This window comes from Schistocerca piceifrons, chromosome 11 (assembly GCF_021461385.2).
Source record: "Schistocerca piceifrons isolate TAMUIC-IGC-003096 chromosome 11, iqSchPice1.1, whole genome shotgun sequence".
NCBI lineage: Eukaryota > Metazoa > Arthropoda > Insecta > Orthoptera > Acrididae > Schistocerca > Schistocerca piceifrons.
Window position 1 is genome coordinate 134939922 of NC_060148.1, and position 17272 is coordinate 134957193.

Here is a 17272-nt window from a genome sequence, read left to right on the forward strand (position 1 = left end):
GTTGCAAATTCACATCTTCAGCTATGGCGTTATTTATTGCGATGCTATTTTCTGTATCTAGCTTGGTGATTACATACTCTCAGTAATATTGCCGTACTATGTCCTCATATGTGCCACAATTATGCACCCCTGACTGATTTATCGGACTTTCAGATACTTCATTGTTTGGTTCGTTTTTTGGCCTAGACGATATACTTGCTCTATCAATGGCCTATGATCTACCTGTTCTTCCCTGTTCTGTTCGATTCACTGGATCCATAACGCTTCCGACTATTTCTGTTTTTCTTCCAAAGTGTTATGCATGGATTTTAACAAATCTTGCAGCGTATCAAGCTTTTGATTAGGTGGACTTGTTCGTACAATCCTTTTTTATTTCTGACCTACACTAGCTGTATTTTGTGGGTTTTTCTTATCATCTTGATCAATTGTACTGTGACTAATTACATTGGGATGTGTGTTATCCTGTGAAGAATCGTCTTTCGTCTGTGCAGAATCAAACATCTGCGCCAAATACATTAATGCTTCCTCAATATTACTTGGTTCATGATTAGGTAAAGCTAGGAGTTCGTCCTCTTTGTCCATATCTGTCCAATCTATCTTGTCTCAGCACTGAAGTGTCGGTCCTGATGCTTTTGATGATCCTTCTCTCATTCCTATTTCCAATTTCGACCCCTGTCCATCACATTTTAACCTGTTTATCGCTGCTGTTACTTCGCTACTCCTTTCTGCAAGAAGTATATTATCTACTTGAACCCCTGCAATACCTGACGTCTGTCATTCTACGTGCTTCCCTGGGTTTGGTGGACGTAATTCAACCTCCATCTGTGGTTCATTTCTCCTGTAATTACCTGACGTATTTGGCTGTAGTTGCGTTCTTGCACCACCTCCACATCTACTTTCTCTCCATTGACCTGGCGATCGCTGATTAAAATCAGTCTGTCGGTTTTCCCGAAGTCTCCAATTGCCATTCCTATTCTCGTCCATATACGTCCTGTTCCAATTATTATTATTATTATTACAACCATACCCATTACGTTGTGGTCCCGTATTTCCACTACTCCTACTTATTTAAGTATTTCCATTTCGTCTGGAATTCAATCCCATTACCGATCTACCCTTGTTACCATTACTAGTCTCTTTATTGCTTGTCCTTTAAAAGTTATTCTGTCCTGACTCACGACGTCTTGGAGCGTCATTTTCATACATGAACTCAACCTCTCGCAAAACACCTTCAAAGGTTTCAAAATTATCGCCCTCACGTCCTATCAGTGCTTGTTGACATTTAATTGGTAATTTAGTTTTGCATATGTGTATCAATTCTCCATCGCTATATGGGCTGTCTAAACATTGATTTCTTTTCCCCATATTCTCAAAGAGAGACCGCAGTTCTCTCTTGCGAGTTTTCAAATGAGACATTTTGCAATAGGCCGTACTTTATTCTCTTTTGCGCCACAGGTGACCAACATCTAGTTATAAAGGCTGCTGGAAACGAATCATACGAATTGCAAGTTTCTACTGTTTCTGCATGATTTCGGCTATACTTCCTTCCATGTGTGCACAAATGAAATCTAGTGTATGTTTCACAGGCCAATGTGCTGGTATTCCTACTTTGAACTGATCAATAAATGTGCGAGGATGTAGACTATTTGTGCCTTCCTTATAGTGCAGGTTATTGCGCGCTGTATGAAAGTGGTTACCATCAAAATTTCTTGCTTCACTCTGTGACATCATACCTTCTGTGTTTTGAAAACTCGAATTCGGTTCTATGTTTGCATAAAATTTACGCAAACATGTGTAATTGGGCTCATTCTGTGATAATTGTGCCGCAGAATCACTTGCAGGTTTCATTGCGCAATATGCGTGCATAACACCCACTACTGGCTCTGTATCTTGTCTTGTAAGCAATAATGGCTCGTGAGACACTGTACTGCAACCCATTGGTATTCATCCTACATGTTGTGGTGTTGCGTAATGTGTCGCTATTGCTTGGTCTGCGTATGTCGCGCTTTGTGCTTGATGTACGTAACCTTGCTGCAACCCTCATTCTCAACTGACCTGCTATTCTCTCTTCAGCAAGTGGTCGCAAACCACATTGTTCCCTACTGTTACCGTATTCTTCTGGGATATGTTGTTTTGGACTAATTTCCCGATCTCTGTTTGTGTTTTCGGACTGACATTCACATATGCCTTTCTGTCACTTCACCTGTACATTCGCATTCTCGTTCTGTCGTATTATCGGCGGCTGTTGAATTTGCCGTCTTCACAGTATTATCTACCAACATTAAGGAAGATTCTGTCGTCGTTTTCGACTCCCCACTAACGCTTTCCGCGTCTCCTCGACTTTCTTTTGAATGCAAAACTTCCTTTCTGGGCCGTTGAAATTGATGTACGTTTTTCTCTTGTATCTTTAAAATACGAGCATCGAATTTCCTAAATGCAGCTTTCGTTGTTGTTTTGTGAGACATCGTTTTAGCAATGATATGAGCCGCTTTCGTCGACGCTCTGATGGCAAAGTTTAACTTTTTTGACACTTTGTTGTGTATCTTCATGTAACATATTCATGTCTACTGGGACAGTGCCAATGTCTGTTCTCATTCGTGTTTTCCCTGTAACAAGCGTTTGAAGCGTAATTTGAGCTTCTTGAGCTTCAGTTCGGATTCGGTCTAAATGACCTTGAATATTATCACTGGTTTTTTTTCTATTTATTTGTTAGTTTCTCTCAGCCTCAGTGCTTTGCGCCCTTCTAACTCTTTTTGCCTTGAGTTATGCCCCCTTCTAAACGCCCTGATAATTCTTTTTGTCCTTGGGTTATGCGCCCTTCTAAACGATTTTCGGATTCTTTAGATTATTGTAACCAACGATTGTCTGATTCCTGAGATTGTTGTAATAACCGCTGCAGCATACTATATATGTTGGCGTTTTCCACTCCTGCATCATTTTCGCCCGTTGCCATTTGATGTAACCATTCCCTCTTTCGTTTTTCGTGAACCGTTTCCTTCTCTTCTGAACACAGTGTAGGTGCACTAACACTCGTTCTTCCATGTGGTTGCAAACCTTTCTGATTCAATATCTTCACGTTCGGTTCTACAAACTGTAAATTACTGTCAACGGATTCTGCATCTGAATAATGTGTAATGCTGTCCTCTTGTCCATTTCTTTGACCATATTGAACACCATGTGTTACATTTTCAGTCTCATTCGGTATTACTGCGTCCTCTGTTTCGTGTTTTTCTCGCTGATCTGGCTGTTGCGTGTCCAACTCGATCGTATCAAGGTCTGCCATGACTTCTCTCTACCTTGACCTACTGTTTTCTGTCATTTTTGATCGTTCCTCTTAGCGTTGCTGTTGGTGGGTTTTTCGAACCTGACCACGCGTTAACATCTGATTATACGACTTGACTCTACCCCAAAATATGATTCACACAGTCCTATATTCAATATGTTCCCTCGTCTTTCCTTTAGCCTTTTTTCTTGCTGGTTTTGAGACAGAACTCAACACAACCGAATACAACAATGTATTGCTCCAGCAATTAAAACATACACAAATACACATCTATCTACACTTATTTACTTAACTTTTTTACTACTACACATTTGAGTCACATTTAAATGAAAACTATTTTTCTCCATTTTGAGTTAGCTTTTTGTTTATCCTCGATAAACCATCAGAATGCTGTTAATTCAAAATCCTGTATTTTATATCTCAGCTTAATGCTGTTTATTCAGTATCCTGGCAGAGTAAGCCATTTGTAAAGTGGCTGAAATCTCTTACAGTTTTATGCAAGTGGATAACGTATTTTACACGCCAATGGATAGTGTATCTTGCGATGTGGAGGTAAAATAATAAAGAAGTGCGGTTTCAGCGTTTTCCCACGAAATGCTTCATATACAAATGTTGGTTAAAAATGTTATTGCAAATTTTGGCTCTCACGGGGATGATTTCTACACTTGGTGCATTAGTACACTTCCACACCCGCGCATTTGTTATAGATTTTGAATTAATTATTCACTCAGATATAAGTACAGTTTATGCTAGGGAACGAGAATTGGGCGACTATTATACAAAAATCAGTTTTTCACGACACAGTTCAATCACTACCTATTGGCGTTGTCCTTTTCTTTCACACAATGAAATTAGCACTGGTGAGACGGTTTACTGCTATTCTTTAATAATAATTTGACTCCGAGCCCCCAATAGCAGTAATGTGGGCTGCTGTAATCGCAGGTTATTCAGTCAATTCTAACAGAACCACAAGTCCCACTGTCGTCTTTGTTCTAACAGTTTTGGCGCGAAATCACAGTTCGCCACATGTTCACTTACGGCGGTGTATACCTCGTAAATCGCACTCACACAAATAATCGTAGCACTTCAAGTTCACCAAATATATGCCTGAGCACTTGCACTATTAAACAATACTCTTTGTCGAAAAAAATCTGCGCGAAAAAGGATTCTCAAACGACCACATGGGCCACCCTCAAGTGGGGCTTGCTCGCCACCCACCCTCCAGAACGACTGACCAACTGTAACACCTACAGCGCCTATCGGTGTTGAAAAAACAAAAATATCTCCCAAATTAGCTCCCACGTCCTTAAAATATCAATTCACAAAATGACCCAAGTCCCTTCACAAGTAGTAGTTACGAAAAACAAATATAAAACAAATAGAGGGAAATATCTAGCATAGAAAGCAAAAGAAAAGAAAAGGAAAATTAAATTATAAATTTTAGAAACATGGGAAGGGGGAGAAACAGAAAATATTAAAATATTAGTTATTCCAATACGTAAGAAAATCAATATTATAGTCATAGAACGTAGGCCTGGGACACCAAAGACAGTATTTATTAACGTATAAATAGCCATACGTTGTAATTACGATACTCCAGTCTCTAGTCTGTTCTAGTTCGGAAGATATTTAGGACGTACAGCTTTAGAGAACAACAATTGGGACTTTATTGAACGGGGATCAAAACGGTTCAAATGGCTCTGAGCACTATGGGACTTAACATCTTAGGTCATCAGTCCCCTAGAACTTAGAACTACTTAAACCTAACTAACCTAAGGACATCACACACATCCATGCCCGAGGCAGGATTCGAACCTGCGACCGCAGCAGTCGCGCGGTTCCAGACTGAGCGCCTAGAACCGCGAGACCACCTCGGCCGGCAAAACGGGGATCAAGAATAGATCGTGACGAGATTGTTTTTGAGGATTGTCAATTCAAGACTTTAATTTGGACTTTTATCAGATTAGATAAATGGGAAGGTGAATAGCAATTTCTTTGGCTTTAATGTCAATTCGTGTGAATATTTAATCGCTTTACTGAATGGAAAATTATAACCGGATTCGGACTTTGAGCTGTGATGATGGGAAACTTTAACTTCACGCGACTAGTGATCATAGTTAATGACAGTTTGCGGATATTAAATAGATTTACCGAAAATGACAGGATATTATCTAACATCTCTGATGCTAGTGGGAATCCTACTTAGACATCTAATTAAAGAACTTGTTTGAATGAGATCGTATGAGTTAACCTATTTATTAATAATTCTTGTCAATAAACTGACGTTGTTAATTTGAAACATAATAAAAGTCATGAAGATTAATTTAAGTTAGATTAACAAACGTGAAGGTTACGTGATCTACGCCAAAAACAAACTAGCGATTCATAACTAAAACAATTGAACGAAATGTTAAAGTATCGTCGTCTGTAAGCATTGGTAGTACAGCTACTAAAGATTTTCTCTCAGAGTTGGGAAGACTATACGTGTAGTGACCCACGTTTAACATTGGGTTTTAAAAGTGGTGAAATTGATACTTAGCTAGGACAATATTAAATAAAAGTAAAACCCTTCAATGACAGCCAATGTGTAAAAAACGAAATCAGACTTTCACGTAGTAGACGAAAAAGCGAAAACAGAAAAAGGGCGGCTACACAACGACTGAACTCTGGCCAAGATTATATTAGCTCGGACGTCAACACCCCTGGTAATGCAAGTACCAATATCACCAGTCAAGGTTACAAATTTTGATACATACGTCCCTCGACAGAAATAAGTACACCTTCGGAACCGCGCTAAAAAGCACGTCTAATCTACTATGTTACATTAATTTCTAGGATTATTCTATCGCCCGTAAATCAAGTTTCAGTTTTTGCAAATTTTCGCCACTTCGCGCAAATTTGTGTGTTGACATCTGTGCTGCGAAGTTTTAACATAGGACTGCGTGTGGCACCGATTTTAGGCGTAATCAATAGCGATCTACGCATTGCGATGCTCAAAATCTAGGTCTCTAGAAGAGCGTAGCGTTCCAAAGGATTGGAAAAGGGCACAGGTCATCCCCGTTTTCAAGAAGGGACGTCGAACAGATGTGCAGAACTATAGACCTATATCTCTAACGTCGATCAGTTGTAGAATTTTGGAACACGTATTATGTGCGAGTATAACGAGTTTTATGGAGACTAGAAATCTACTCTGTAGGAATCAGCATGGGTTTCGAAAAAGACGGTCGAATGAAACCCAGCTCGCGCTATTCGTCCACGAGACTCAGAGGGCCATAGACACGGGTTCCGAGGTAGATGCCGTGTTTCTTGACTTCCGCATGGCGTTCGATACAGTTCCCCATAGTCGTTTAATGAACAAAGTAAGAGCATATGGACTATCAGACCAATTGTGTGATTGGATTGAGGAGTTCCTAGATAACAGGACGCAGCATGTCATTCTCAATGGAGAGAAGTCTTCCGAAGTTAGAGTGATTTCAGGTGTGCCGCAGGGGAGTGTCATAGGACCGTTGCTATTCACAATATACATAAATGACCTGGTGGATGACATCGGAAGTTCACTGAGGCTTTTTGCAGATGATGCTGTGGTGCATTGAGCGGTTGTAACAATGCAAAATTGTACTGAAATGCAGGAGGATCTGCAGCGAATTGACGCATGGTTCAGGGAATGGCAATAGAATCTCAGTGTGGACAAATGTAATGTGCTGCGAAAGATACATCCCTTATCATTTAGCTACAAAATAGCAGGTCAGCGACTGGAAGCAGTTAATACCATAAATTATCTGGGAGTACACATTTGGAGTGATTCAAAATGGAATGATCATATAAAGTTGATCGTCAGTAAAGCAGATGCCAGACTGAGATTCATTGGAAGAATCCTAAGGAAATGCAATCCGAAAACAAAGGAAGTAGGTTACAGTACGCCTGTTCGCCCAGTGCTTGAATACTGCTCAGCAGTGTGGGATCCGTACCAGATAGGGTTGATAGAAGATATAGAGAAGATCCAACGGAGAGCAGCGCGCTTCGTTACAGGATCATTTAGTAATCGCGAAAGCGTTACGGAGATGATAGATAAACTCCAGTGGAAGACTCTGCAGGACAGACGCTCAGTATCTCGGTACGGGCTTTTGTCAAAGTTTCGAGAACATACCTTCACCGAAGACTCAAGCAGTATATTGCTCCCTCCTACGTATATCTCGCGAAGAGACCATGAGGATAAAATCAGAGAGATTAGAGCCCACACAGAGGCATACCGACAATCCTTCTTTCCACGAATAATACGAGACTGGAATAGAAGGGAGAACCGATAGAGGTACTCAAAGTACCCTCCGCCACACACCGTCAGGTGGCTTGCGGAGTATAGATGTAGATGTAGATGTAGATGTAGATCTTCATATCTATAATAATTAATTAATTATGGGCGATAAATGTTAATAATAATTTGCAAACAATGATAACTATTGCAAGTTAAGTGTATAGTATAACTTAACTAGTTTAAAATACGTGTGATGCCACCCAAAATATTATATAGTGATGTTCTTTACGTCATGAATTTTCTATTGAATTTTATAATCAGTGATGGCAACATAGTGAAAGAACTGGAAGCGAGGTGTAGCAAAGCTAATGCAGTGAGCGCTCAGCTACGATCTACTCTCTTCTGCAAGAAGGAAGTCAGTACCAGGACTAAGATATCTGTGCACCGTTCAATCGTTCGATCAACTTTGTTGTATCGGAGCGAAAGCTGGGTGGATTCAGGTTACCTTATCAATAAGGTTGAGGTTACGGATATGAAAGTAGCTTGGATGATTGCAGGTACTAGTAGATGGGAACAATGGCAGGAGGGTATCCACAATGAGGTAATCAAAGAAAAACTGGGAATGAACTCTATAGATGTAGCAGTCAGGGCGAACAGGCTTAGATGATGGGGTCATGTTACACGCATGGGAGACGCAAGGTTACGCAAGAGACTTATGGGTTCTGCAGTAGAGGGTAGGAGGAGTCGGGGCAGACCGAGGGGAAGGTACCTGGATTCGGTTAAGAATGATTTTGAAGTAATAGGTTTAACATCAGAAGAGGCTCCAATGTTAGCACTGAATAGGGGATCATGGAGGAATTTTATAAGGGGGACTATGCTCCAGACTGAACGCTGAAAGTAATCAGTCTTAAATGATGATGATGGTGATGATTTTATAAACAGTTTCCCATCAAACTTTGTTTATTGCCCTTTACGAGCTTAATTATTTATGAATCTTAACGTATGACTACGGCACTCGATCCGCTATGACGAAACGTTTTTAATGAGTGGCCGCTCGTCCCTGTAAGTTGTTGTTTACTATTTTTATTAATCTTTCAGTATTTGTGATATTAACCGATTTTGAGGTTGCTATAACTTTTGCATCTCGTGAATTGAAATAAACATCTATCTTTCAGAAGGTGCACATTGCAGACCACAATCCACTGCCGCATTGCTCTTCATAGTTCTCGCGTAATGCGCAGAAAACCAAACAGTGTCCCCAGCTGCGGGCCGCGCAGACCAACCTCTGCAAATCTGGCGTGGGCGCGGCGCGCGCTTCCGGGAATGTCCACAAAGCTGTCCTTGCCTACTAGAAACGTCCATCTAGTAACGGGGGATTGTACCGGCACAATCTTAACTGTCATCTCAGGCCCAGGGTGGCAAAAAGGCACACCACACAGCTTCAAATTTTGGTCCTGTCTAAAATTAATTAAAATGCCACTGTGACGTTACAAGAATACACAAATTACTATATATGACTAGTTATAAGATTTATCCTAAAATGATAACACAACCTCTCCTTTTCTCATTCTACATTTTAATTTATCAAACCTTTAAAGGTTCATATGGTAAATACAAAAATATTTAATTACTTTCAACTCCCAACAAGTCAATTACCATGTAGACATTGAATACGTGATTATTAAAACTTTATCTCTATATATGAAAATATTATAACAAATGAAACAATTAAACCTTTATCAATGATATTTACATCTACCTTGCTGTACATGAGCAATGGGCTAAGTTGGTGGAGAATGAACTTTATTTTTTGAAGTAATCAAAACTATCATGTACTCTTGAATTTCTATATTCGAAACGTACGCAGGTTGGAGTGAGCAAATATCGACTCAACATTTTAACTCGCCTAAAGGGTGTTGGTACATTACCGATCGGAAACAGTGGCGGCATTGTCTCCGTGCTGGATCTGAAACGCTAATTCCCTACTCTGGCTTTGACTGAATTAAATCAGTCTTAACTTCCCTCCATTCCGTACAATGTTAAATGTTCCCTAGTCGAAATTAATAGCAATTCCACACTTGCTATAGGATGGAGCGACATGCACAAATCTCAGCCCCCACAAATTCCCACAGGAATATGAACTACCAATGTCCATTTGTCGCCACGATACGTGAAACTTACCGCCATCACTTCGCAAATGTAAAGTTTGAGTCTCAACGTCTTCGCTACTTTTACCACACACATGTGAGTATCCCATCACGAGACCAGAGCTCTCTGTGTGTTAACTTAATTCTCAAAATTCTTTTATATGACGTTACTCTCCCCACCGCGGTTCTACTACGTCACACAGTATCGCTTCGGCCAACTGCTTCCTCGTTATATGTGAATTCTTATTTTTCTTGCGTGGGTCGCTGCTATCATCGTTAATGTAGTATCACAATTTACCCACAGTCTCGGCTGTGTTTATTCTAAAAAGTACTATATTGTACTCGCCTTATTTCTTTCTGCACTGCAGTTGGGCCTTCTTTTGTTAATGTTAATTGGGGTTTCCCAATGCCATTAGCCACTTGCACTGCTCTCCAAACTCCGTTCACTTTATCTCATTTGGGCATGCCCCTGCCGTTATAATGGTAGACATTGTTTTGTTATTCAGTACACGAGATTGCCAAATTACTTCCTGTTGACAATACAGAGATATTTTCTGGGGATTTTATTCTGTCTCATACGTATGAAGCTTATGTAAGGTCCAAAAAATGCGGACACCTTACAAAGGCCCCAGAGAGGCAATTCTCACGTTGCGGTTGACAATGGAAGCAAGACTAAAGAAAAATCATGGCACTTTCATAGGATTTGTAGAGCTGGAAATAGCATTTGACAATGTAAAGTGGTGCCAGATGTTCGAAATTCTGAGAAAAATAGGGTTAAGCTGTAGGGAGAGACGGGTAATGTACAATATATGAAAGAGCCAGGAGGGAATAATGAGAGTGGACTACCAAGAACGAAGTGCTTCTATTAAAGGGGGTGGAAGACAAGGATGTTATCTATCACCCCTACTGTTTAAACTGCATAAACAAGAAGTACTGATTGAAATAAAAGAGAGGTTCGTGGGGGGGGGGAGGGGGTTAATATTCTAGTTGAAAGGATATCAATGATAGAATGAGATTGGTATCCAGAGTTAAAGTGAAGAAGGGTTGCAATGTATGCTGAATGGAATGAACAGTCTAATGAGTACAGAATGTGGATTGAGAGTAAATCGAAGACAGACGAAAGTAACGATAAGTGGCAGAAATGAAAACAGCGAGAAACTTAACATCAGGATTAATGGTGACGAAGTAAATGAATTCTGGTACCTAGACAGTAAAGTAACCAATAACGGATGGAGCAAGGAGGACATCAAAAGCAGACAAGCACAGGCAAAAAGGACTTTTCCGACCAAGAGAAATCTACTAGTATCCAAAATAGCGCTCAATTTGAGGTGGAAATTTCTGAGAATGTACGTTTGGACCACAGCGTTGTATGAAAGTGAAACTTGGACTGTGGGAGAGCTGGAACAGAACAGAATCGAAGCATTTTAAATGTGGCGCTACAAACGATTGTTGAAAATTAGGTGGAGATGCTGCACAGAATCGGAGACGAAAGGAATATGTGGGATACACTGACAGGAAGAAGAGACAACATGATAGGACATTTGTTAAGAGATAAGTAAATGGCTTCCATGGTACTAGAGGAGACTAAAGGAGACTAGAGAGACTGGAATGCTTCCAGCAAGCAGTTGAGCACATGCGTGGCAAGTGCTACGCTGAGATGAAGAGGTTGGCACAGGAGAAGAATTCGTGGCGGGCCGCATCAAGCCAGTCAGAAGAATCTTCATTAAAAAAAAAAAAAACAAGAGGTAGGAAATCGGCTGTGTCCTTTTCGAGGGAAACATGCCTGCAGTTTCCCTAAGAGATTCAGAAAAACCGGTGAAAAACTGAATCTGGATGCCGTAGTTGGGATTCAAAAGGCTGTGATCACGGATGCGAGCTCAATGTCGCACCACGGAGCCTCATAGGTAAACTTTCCCAAATAAAGTCGTTTAATTCTGTGGTACAGAACTTCATTGATAGTAACTACATATGTGCTCGAACTTTACAGTAGTAGTTTCAGTTTCGACTTCTAAAATCCATTCCAATATCTCTTGTTTTATTAAGGGGAAATGTTACTATGTATTCGTCATTGTAAACACTTATGCTTACGTTGTTAACAGGTTCAGCATGGGGCCGAGGCTGATCAACAGGTACTTCAGCAATGGTTGTGCACGGATAGTGGCCTAACATAGCATCTTACGTACAGCTGAAGTAAGGAAATACAGTGTATTTACTTTTTAATAAATAAAGGTTAATAGTCTTCATTGTTTTAAATGCTGCTCCAATCTCACAAGCCACGATGTTTCAATTGGCAGTCCTTGAAATGTCGTATCAATTCCATATACCAGAAAGAACTGTAAAATTTATTGTAATTGGTATGCACATCATGCAGTTGACAGTGTATTTAAGAAGGTGTATATACGCATTGAAAAAGATTCTGACAGATATTCAAGTTTGCTTTTTTTTCAAATATTGGACGATATACTATGTGATCAACAGTATCCAGACACCACCAGAAACATATGTTTTTCATATTCGGTGCATTGTGCTGCCACCTACTGCCAAGTACTCCGTATCAGCGACCTCAGTAGTCACTAAATATCGTGAGAGAGAAGAATGTGGAGCTCCACGGAACACACGGACTTCGCATGTGGTAAGGTGAGCGTGTAAGGAGCAAACATTCAACGATTAAACAGTGGAAAAACGTTGCGTGGAGTGACGAATCACGGTACACAATGTGGCGATCGGATGGCAGGGTGCGGTTATGGCGAATGTCTGGTGAACGTAATCTGCCAGGGTGTGTAGTGCCAACATAAAATTCGGAGGCGGTACTGTTATGATGTGGTCGTGTTTTTCATGGAGGGTGCAAACCCCTTGTTGTTTTGCGTGGCACTATCACAGCACAGGCCTACATTGATGTTTTAAGCAGCTTCTTGCTTCCCACTGTTGAAGACCAATTCGGGAATGGCGATTGCATTTTTCAATACGATCGAGCACCTGTTCATAATGCACGGCCTGTGGTGGAGTGTTTACACGACAATAACGCCCCTGTAATGGACTGGCCTGCATGGAGTCCAGACCTGAATCCTAAAGAAAAACCTTTGCGACGTTTTGGGACGCCGACTTCACGCCAAGCCTCACCGACCGACATCGATACTTCAGAGTAGCACTCCATGAAGAATTCCCCAAGAAACCTTCCAGCACCTCATTGAACATATGCAGCAAGAGTGGAATCTGTCAGCAAGGCTAAGGGTGGACCAACACCATATCGAATTCCAGCATTACTGACGGAGGGCGCCACGAATTTTTCAGTCATTTTCAGCCAGGTGTCCGGATACTTTTGATCACATGGTGTACATTCCGTGTATCGGTATTCCGAAATCACATCGCGGTGGATATCGATTCCTGAGCTTAATTACTTTTTATTAGTCTTTCGATCTGTCTCGACTGATGATTACTGGAGTTTATTCCTTATTTCCTCTAGATTTGCTTACATACACTCCTGGAAATTGAAATAAGAACACCGTGAATTCATTGTCCCAGGAAGGGGAAACTTTATTGACACATTCCTGGGGTCAGATACATCACATGATCACACTAACAGAACCACAGGCACATAGACACAGGCAACAGAGCATGCACAATGTCGGCACTAGTACAGTGTATATCCACCTTTCGCAGCAATGCAGGCTGCTATTCTCCCATGGAGACGATCGTAGAGATGCTGGATGTAGTCCTGTGGAACGGCTTGCCATGCCATTTCCACCTGGCGCCTCAGTTGAACCAGCGTTCGTGCTGGACGTGCAGACCGCGTGAGACGACGCTTCATCCAGTCCCAAACATGCTCAATGGGGGACAGATCCGGAGATCTTGCTGGCCAGGGTAGTTGACTTACACCTTCTAGAGCACGTTGGGTGGCACGGGATACATGCGGACGTGCATTGTCCTGTTGGAACAGCAAGTTCCCTTGCCGGTCTAGGAATGGTAGAACGATGGGTTCGATGACGGTTTGGATGTACCGTGCACTATTCAGTGTCCCCTCGACGATCACCAGTGGTGTACGGCCAGTGTAGGAGATCGCTCCCCACACCATGATGCTGGGTGTTGGCCCTGTGTGCCTCAGTCGTATGCAGTGCTGATTGTGGCGCTCACCTGCACGGCGCCAAACACGCATACGACCATCATTGGCACCAAGGCAGAAGCGACTCTCATCGCTGAAGACGACACGTCTCCATTTGTCCCTCCATTCACGCCTGTCGCCACACCACTGGAGGCGGGCTGCACGATGTTGGGGCGTGAGCGGAAGACGGCCTAACGGTGTGCGGGACCGTAGCCCAGCTTCATGGAGACGGTACCCCAGGAGCAACAGTGTCCCTAATTTGCTGGGAAGTGGCGGTGCGGTCCCCTACGGCACTGCGTAGGATCCTACGGTCTTGGCGTGCATCCGTGCGTCGCTGCGGTCCGGTCCCAGGTCGACGGGCACGTGCACCTTCCGCCGACCACTGGCGACAACATCGATGTACTGTGGAGACCTCACACCCCACGTGTTGAGGAATTCGGCGGTACGTCCACCCGGCCTCCCGCATGCTCACTATACGCCCTCGCTCAAAGTCCGTCAACTGCACATACGGTTCACGTCCACGCTGTCGCGGCATGCTACCAGTGTTAAAGACTGCGATGGAGCTTCGTATGCCACGGCAAACTGGCTGTCACTGACGGCGGCGGTGCACAAATGCTGCGCAGCTAGCGCCATTCGACGGCCAACACCGCGGTTCCTGGTGTGTCCGCTGTGCCGTGCGTGTGATCATTGCTTGTACAGCCCTCTCGCAGTGTCCGGAGCAAGTATGGTGTTCTTTTTTCCATTTCCAGGAGTGTATTTAGCTCTTCCTATGTTTCGATGATTACTTCACTCTCCTGTCTTGTAAAAATTCTTATCAAATTGAAATCATTTCAGATGGAATTCAAACGGAATTCCTTAACAAGAATACCAAAATAATTCACATGCATATAAAATATTGTCCTCACATTTCATATTCATGAAATGGAGAGACGTAGAAAGAAACAGGAGCCTGGTAAGCTTTTGAGGGTACCATAGCCTACAGTCCGGTTGAATGCAGTTTCCGGAACCTGACAGTGTTACCTGCCTCACCAGAGGTATGACGTTATGTGTCCTGTACGCTAACACTATCACATTCTTCACTTCCAACATTATAGGACAAAGTAAAGTATGTAGCAATAACATTTTCTCAACCCACAAAACTATCTGTCAGGCAGCATAAATGCTTGTAACAGCTGACTGATGCTTCACTTCACCGATTTCTATACGGCAGATAAATCATAACAAAAATAAATGTCTGCGCTACAAGAACTACACACAATTCGTTCAATAAGTTCTTGTAACAGCTGCGGAAATAACTTTTTATCTTATTGATTTCTTTGTGAATGAAGACAGTAGAACATACGAATAAGTAATTAGCTGTCCGTAATACACGGAAGCGCAAAAGAAACTGGTATAGCCAAGCGTAATCGAATACAGAGAGATGTAAACAGGCAAAATATGGCACTGCGGTCAGCAACGCCTATATAAGACAGGTGTCAGGCGCAGTTATTAGATAGGTTACTGCTGAACGTGGTGTTATAGTCGGCGCACGAACTTTGGGACACAGCATCTCCAAGGCAGCGACGATGTGGCGATTTTCCCGTACGACCATTTTACACGTGTTCCGTGAATATCAGGAATCCGTTAAAACATCAAATCTCCGACATCACTGCACCCGGAAAAAGATCCTGCAAGAACGGGACCAACGACGACTGAAGAGAATCGTTCAACGTGACACAAGTGCAACCCTTCCGAAAATTGCTGCCGATTTCAATGCTGGGGCATCAACAAGTATCAGTGTGTGAACCATTCAACGAAACATCATCCTGTACGGCTGGTCCCGGAGAGGTTCTAGTCCTCCCTCGGGCATGGGTGTGTGTGTTTGTCCTTAGGATAATTTAGGTTAAGTAGTGTGTAAGCTTAAGGACTGATGACCTTAGCAGTTAAGTCCCATAAGATCTCACACACATTTGAATTTTTGAAACATCATCGATACGGGCTTTCGGAGCCGAATGCCCACTCTTCTACACCTGATGACTGCACGACAGCAAGCTTTACGCCTAGCCTGGGCCCATCAACACCGTCTCTGGACTGTTGATGACTGGAAACGTGTTGCCTGGTCCGACGAGTCTCGTTTCAAATTGTATCGAGTGGATGAACGTGTACAGATATGGAGACAACCTCATGAATCCGTGGACCCCGCTTGTCAGCAGGGGTCTGTTCAAGCTGGTGAAGGCTCTGTAATGGTGTGCGGCATGTGTAATTGGGGTGATATGGGACCCCTGACACGTCTAGATACTTCTCTGGCAGCTGATACGTACGTAAGCGTCCTGCCTGATCACCTGCATCCATTCATATCCACTGTGCATTCCGACGGACTTGGGCAATTAGAGCAGGACAAAGGACACCCCACACTTCCCGAATTGCTACAGAGTGGCTACAGGAACACTCTTCTGAGTTTAAACGTTTCCGATGGCTACCAAACTCCCCTGACATGAACATTATTGAGCATAACTGGGATGCCTTGCTATGTGCTGTTCCTAAGAGATCTCCATCCCCTGGTACTCTAACACATTTATTTACAGTCCTACAGAATCCACAACTTCAGACATCAGTCGAGTCCATGCCAGCCCTGCAGGTTTAATGGTGTCAATTTGTTCCAGCGCTATTTCAGACATTAATCGAGTCCATGACATGTCATGCTGTGGCCCTTCTGCATGCTCGCGGGGGCCCTACACGATATTAGGCACGTGTACCAGCCTTTTGGCTCTTCATTGTACAAACTATGTCGATCTTCCAGAGACCTTCGTTCCCTCCACTAACACAAGTAATGATTCTTCAGTAACAAAAATGTAGGAAGTTGATAGGCTTTCAATGGCACCGAACAAAAAGTTAGTGACCCCCAGTAAACACTTAGCCAATTCTGTGTGGCACCACTTCATTTCGTCAAGGGATAGATTCCAAGAGTGTCTTCAAGTATAGTAGATCAAACTAGAGACACTCATTGATGTTTGGGAGCCGAAAAGCTGTCAGACTGCGGGAATGATGATGGCACAAACAGCTACAGACGTGTTTTCTGGGACAGCTGTCGGGTAATGTAGCAGACCATTCGAGGTACGACACACTGCCGGAGCGATCAAGCATCCAGGAATGCCCTGACGTGCCCTGGGAAAACAGGTGTTGTCGTATTGGAATGTACAAGGGTGCACCATGTGCACATCATAAGGTGTAGGAGAATGCGAAGCGCTTGGTATCGATAATGTTGAAATAAAGATCACTGTTCGCGTTCGAGGTAATGTAACTGAACGGCCGCAATCCACACTTCGAGAAACACCCATAAAACTTCACGGAACCACCTCTGGTCTCAACTATACCGTCCACAGGCAGCAGCTTACACGCCTCATACAGCCGTCGGTCCAATCAACGGTCTGCATTGTTTGAAAAGAACTCGTCAGAACGTGCTACATTCTCCAGTCATCCAATGTCCAGTTGCGCCGTTGTGTGGCCAATGG

At 42.7% G+C, this 17272-nt stretch overlaps 1 protein-coding gene across 1 annotated transcript in view; it reads left to right on the plus strand.

The window, feature by feature from the left end:
* Positions 1-11921, plus strand: part of LOC124720336 — a 172598-nt gene extending 160677 nt beyond the window's left edge. The window contains exon 6 of the mRNA XM_047245653.1: positions 11782-11921. Coding sequence (XP_047101609.1) covers positions 11782-11804 — 23 coding nt within the window. The 3' untranslated portion in view covers positions 11805-11921. The remainder of the gene's footprint in view (positions 1-11781) is intronic.
* The last annotated feature ends 5351 nt before the right edge of the window (positions 11922-17272 follow it).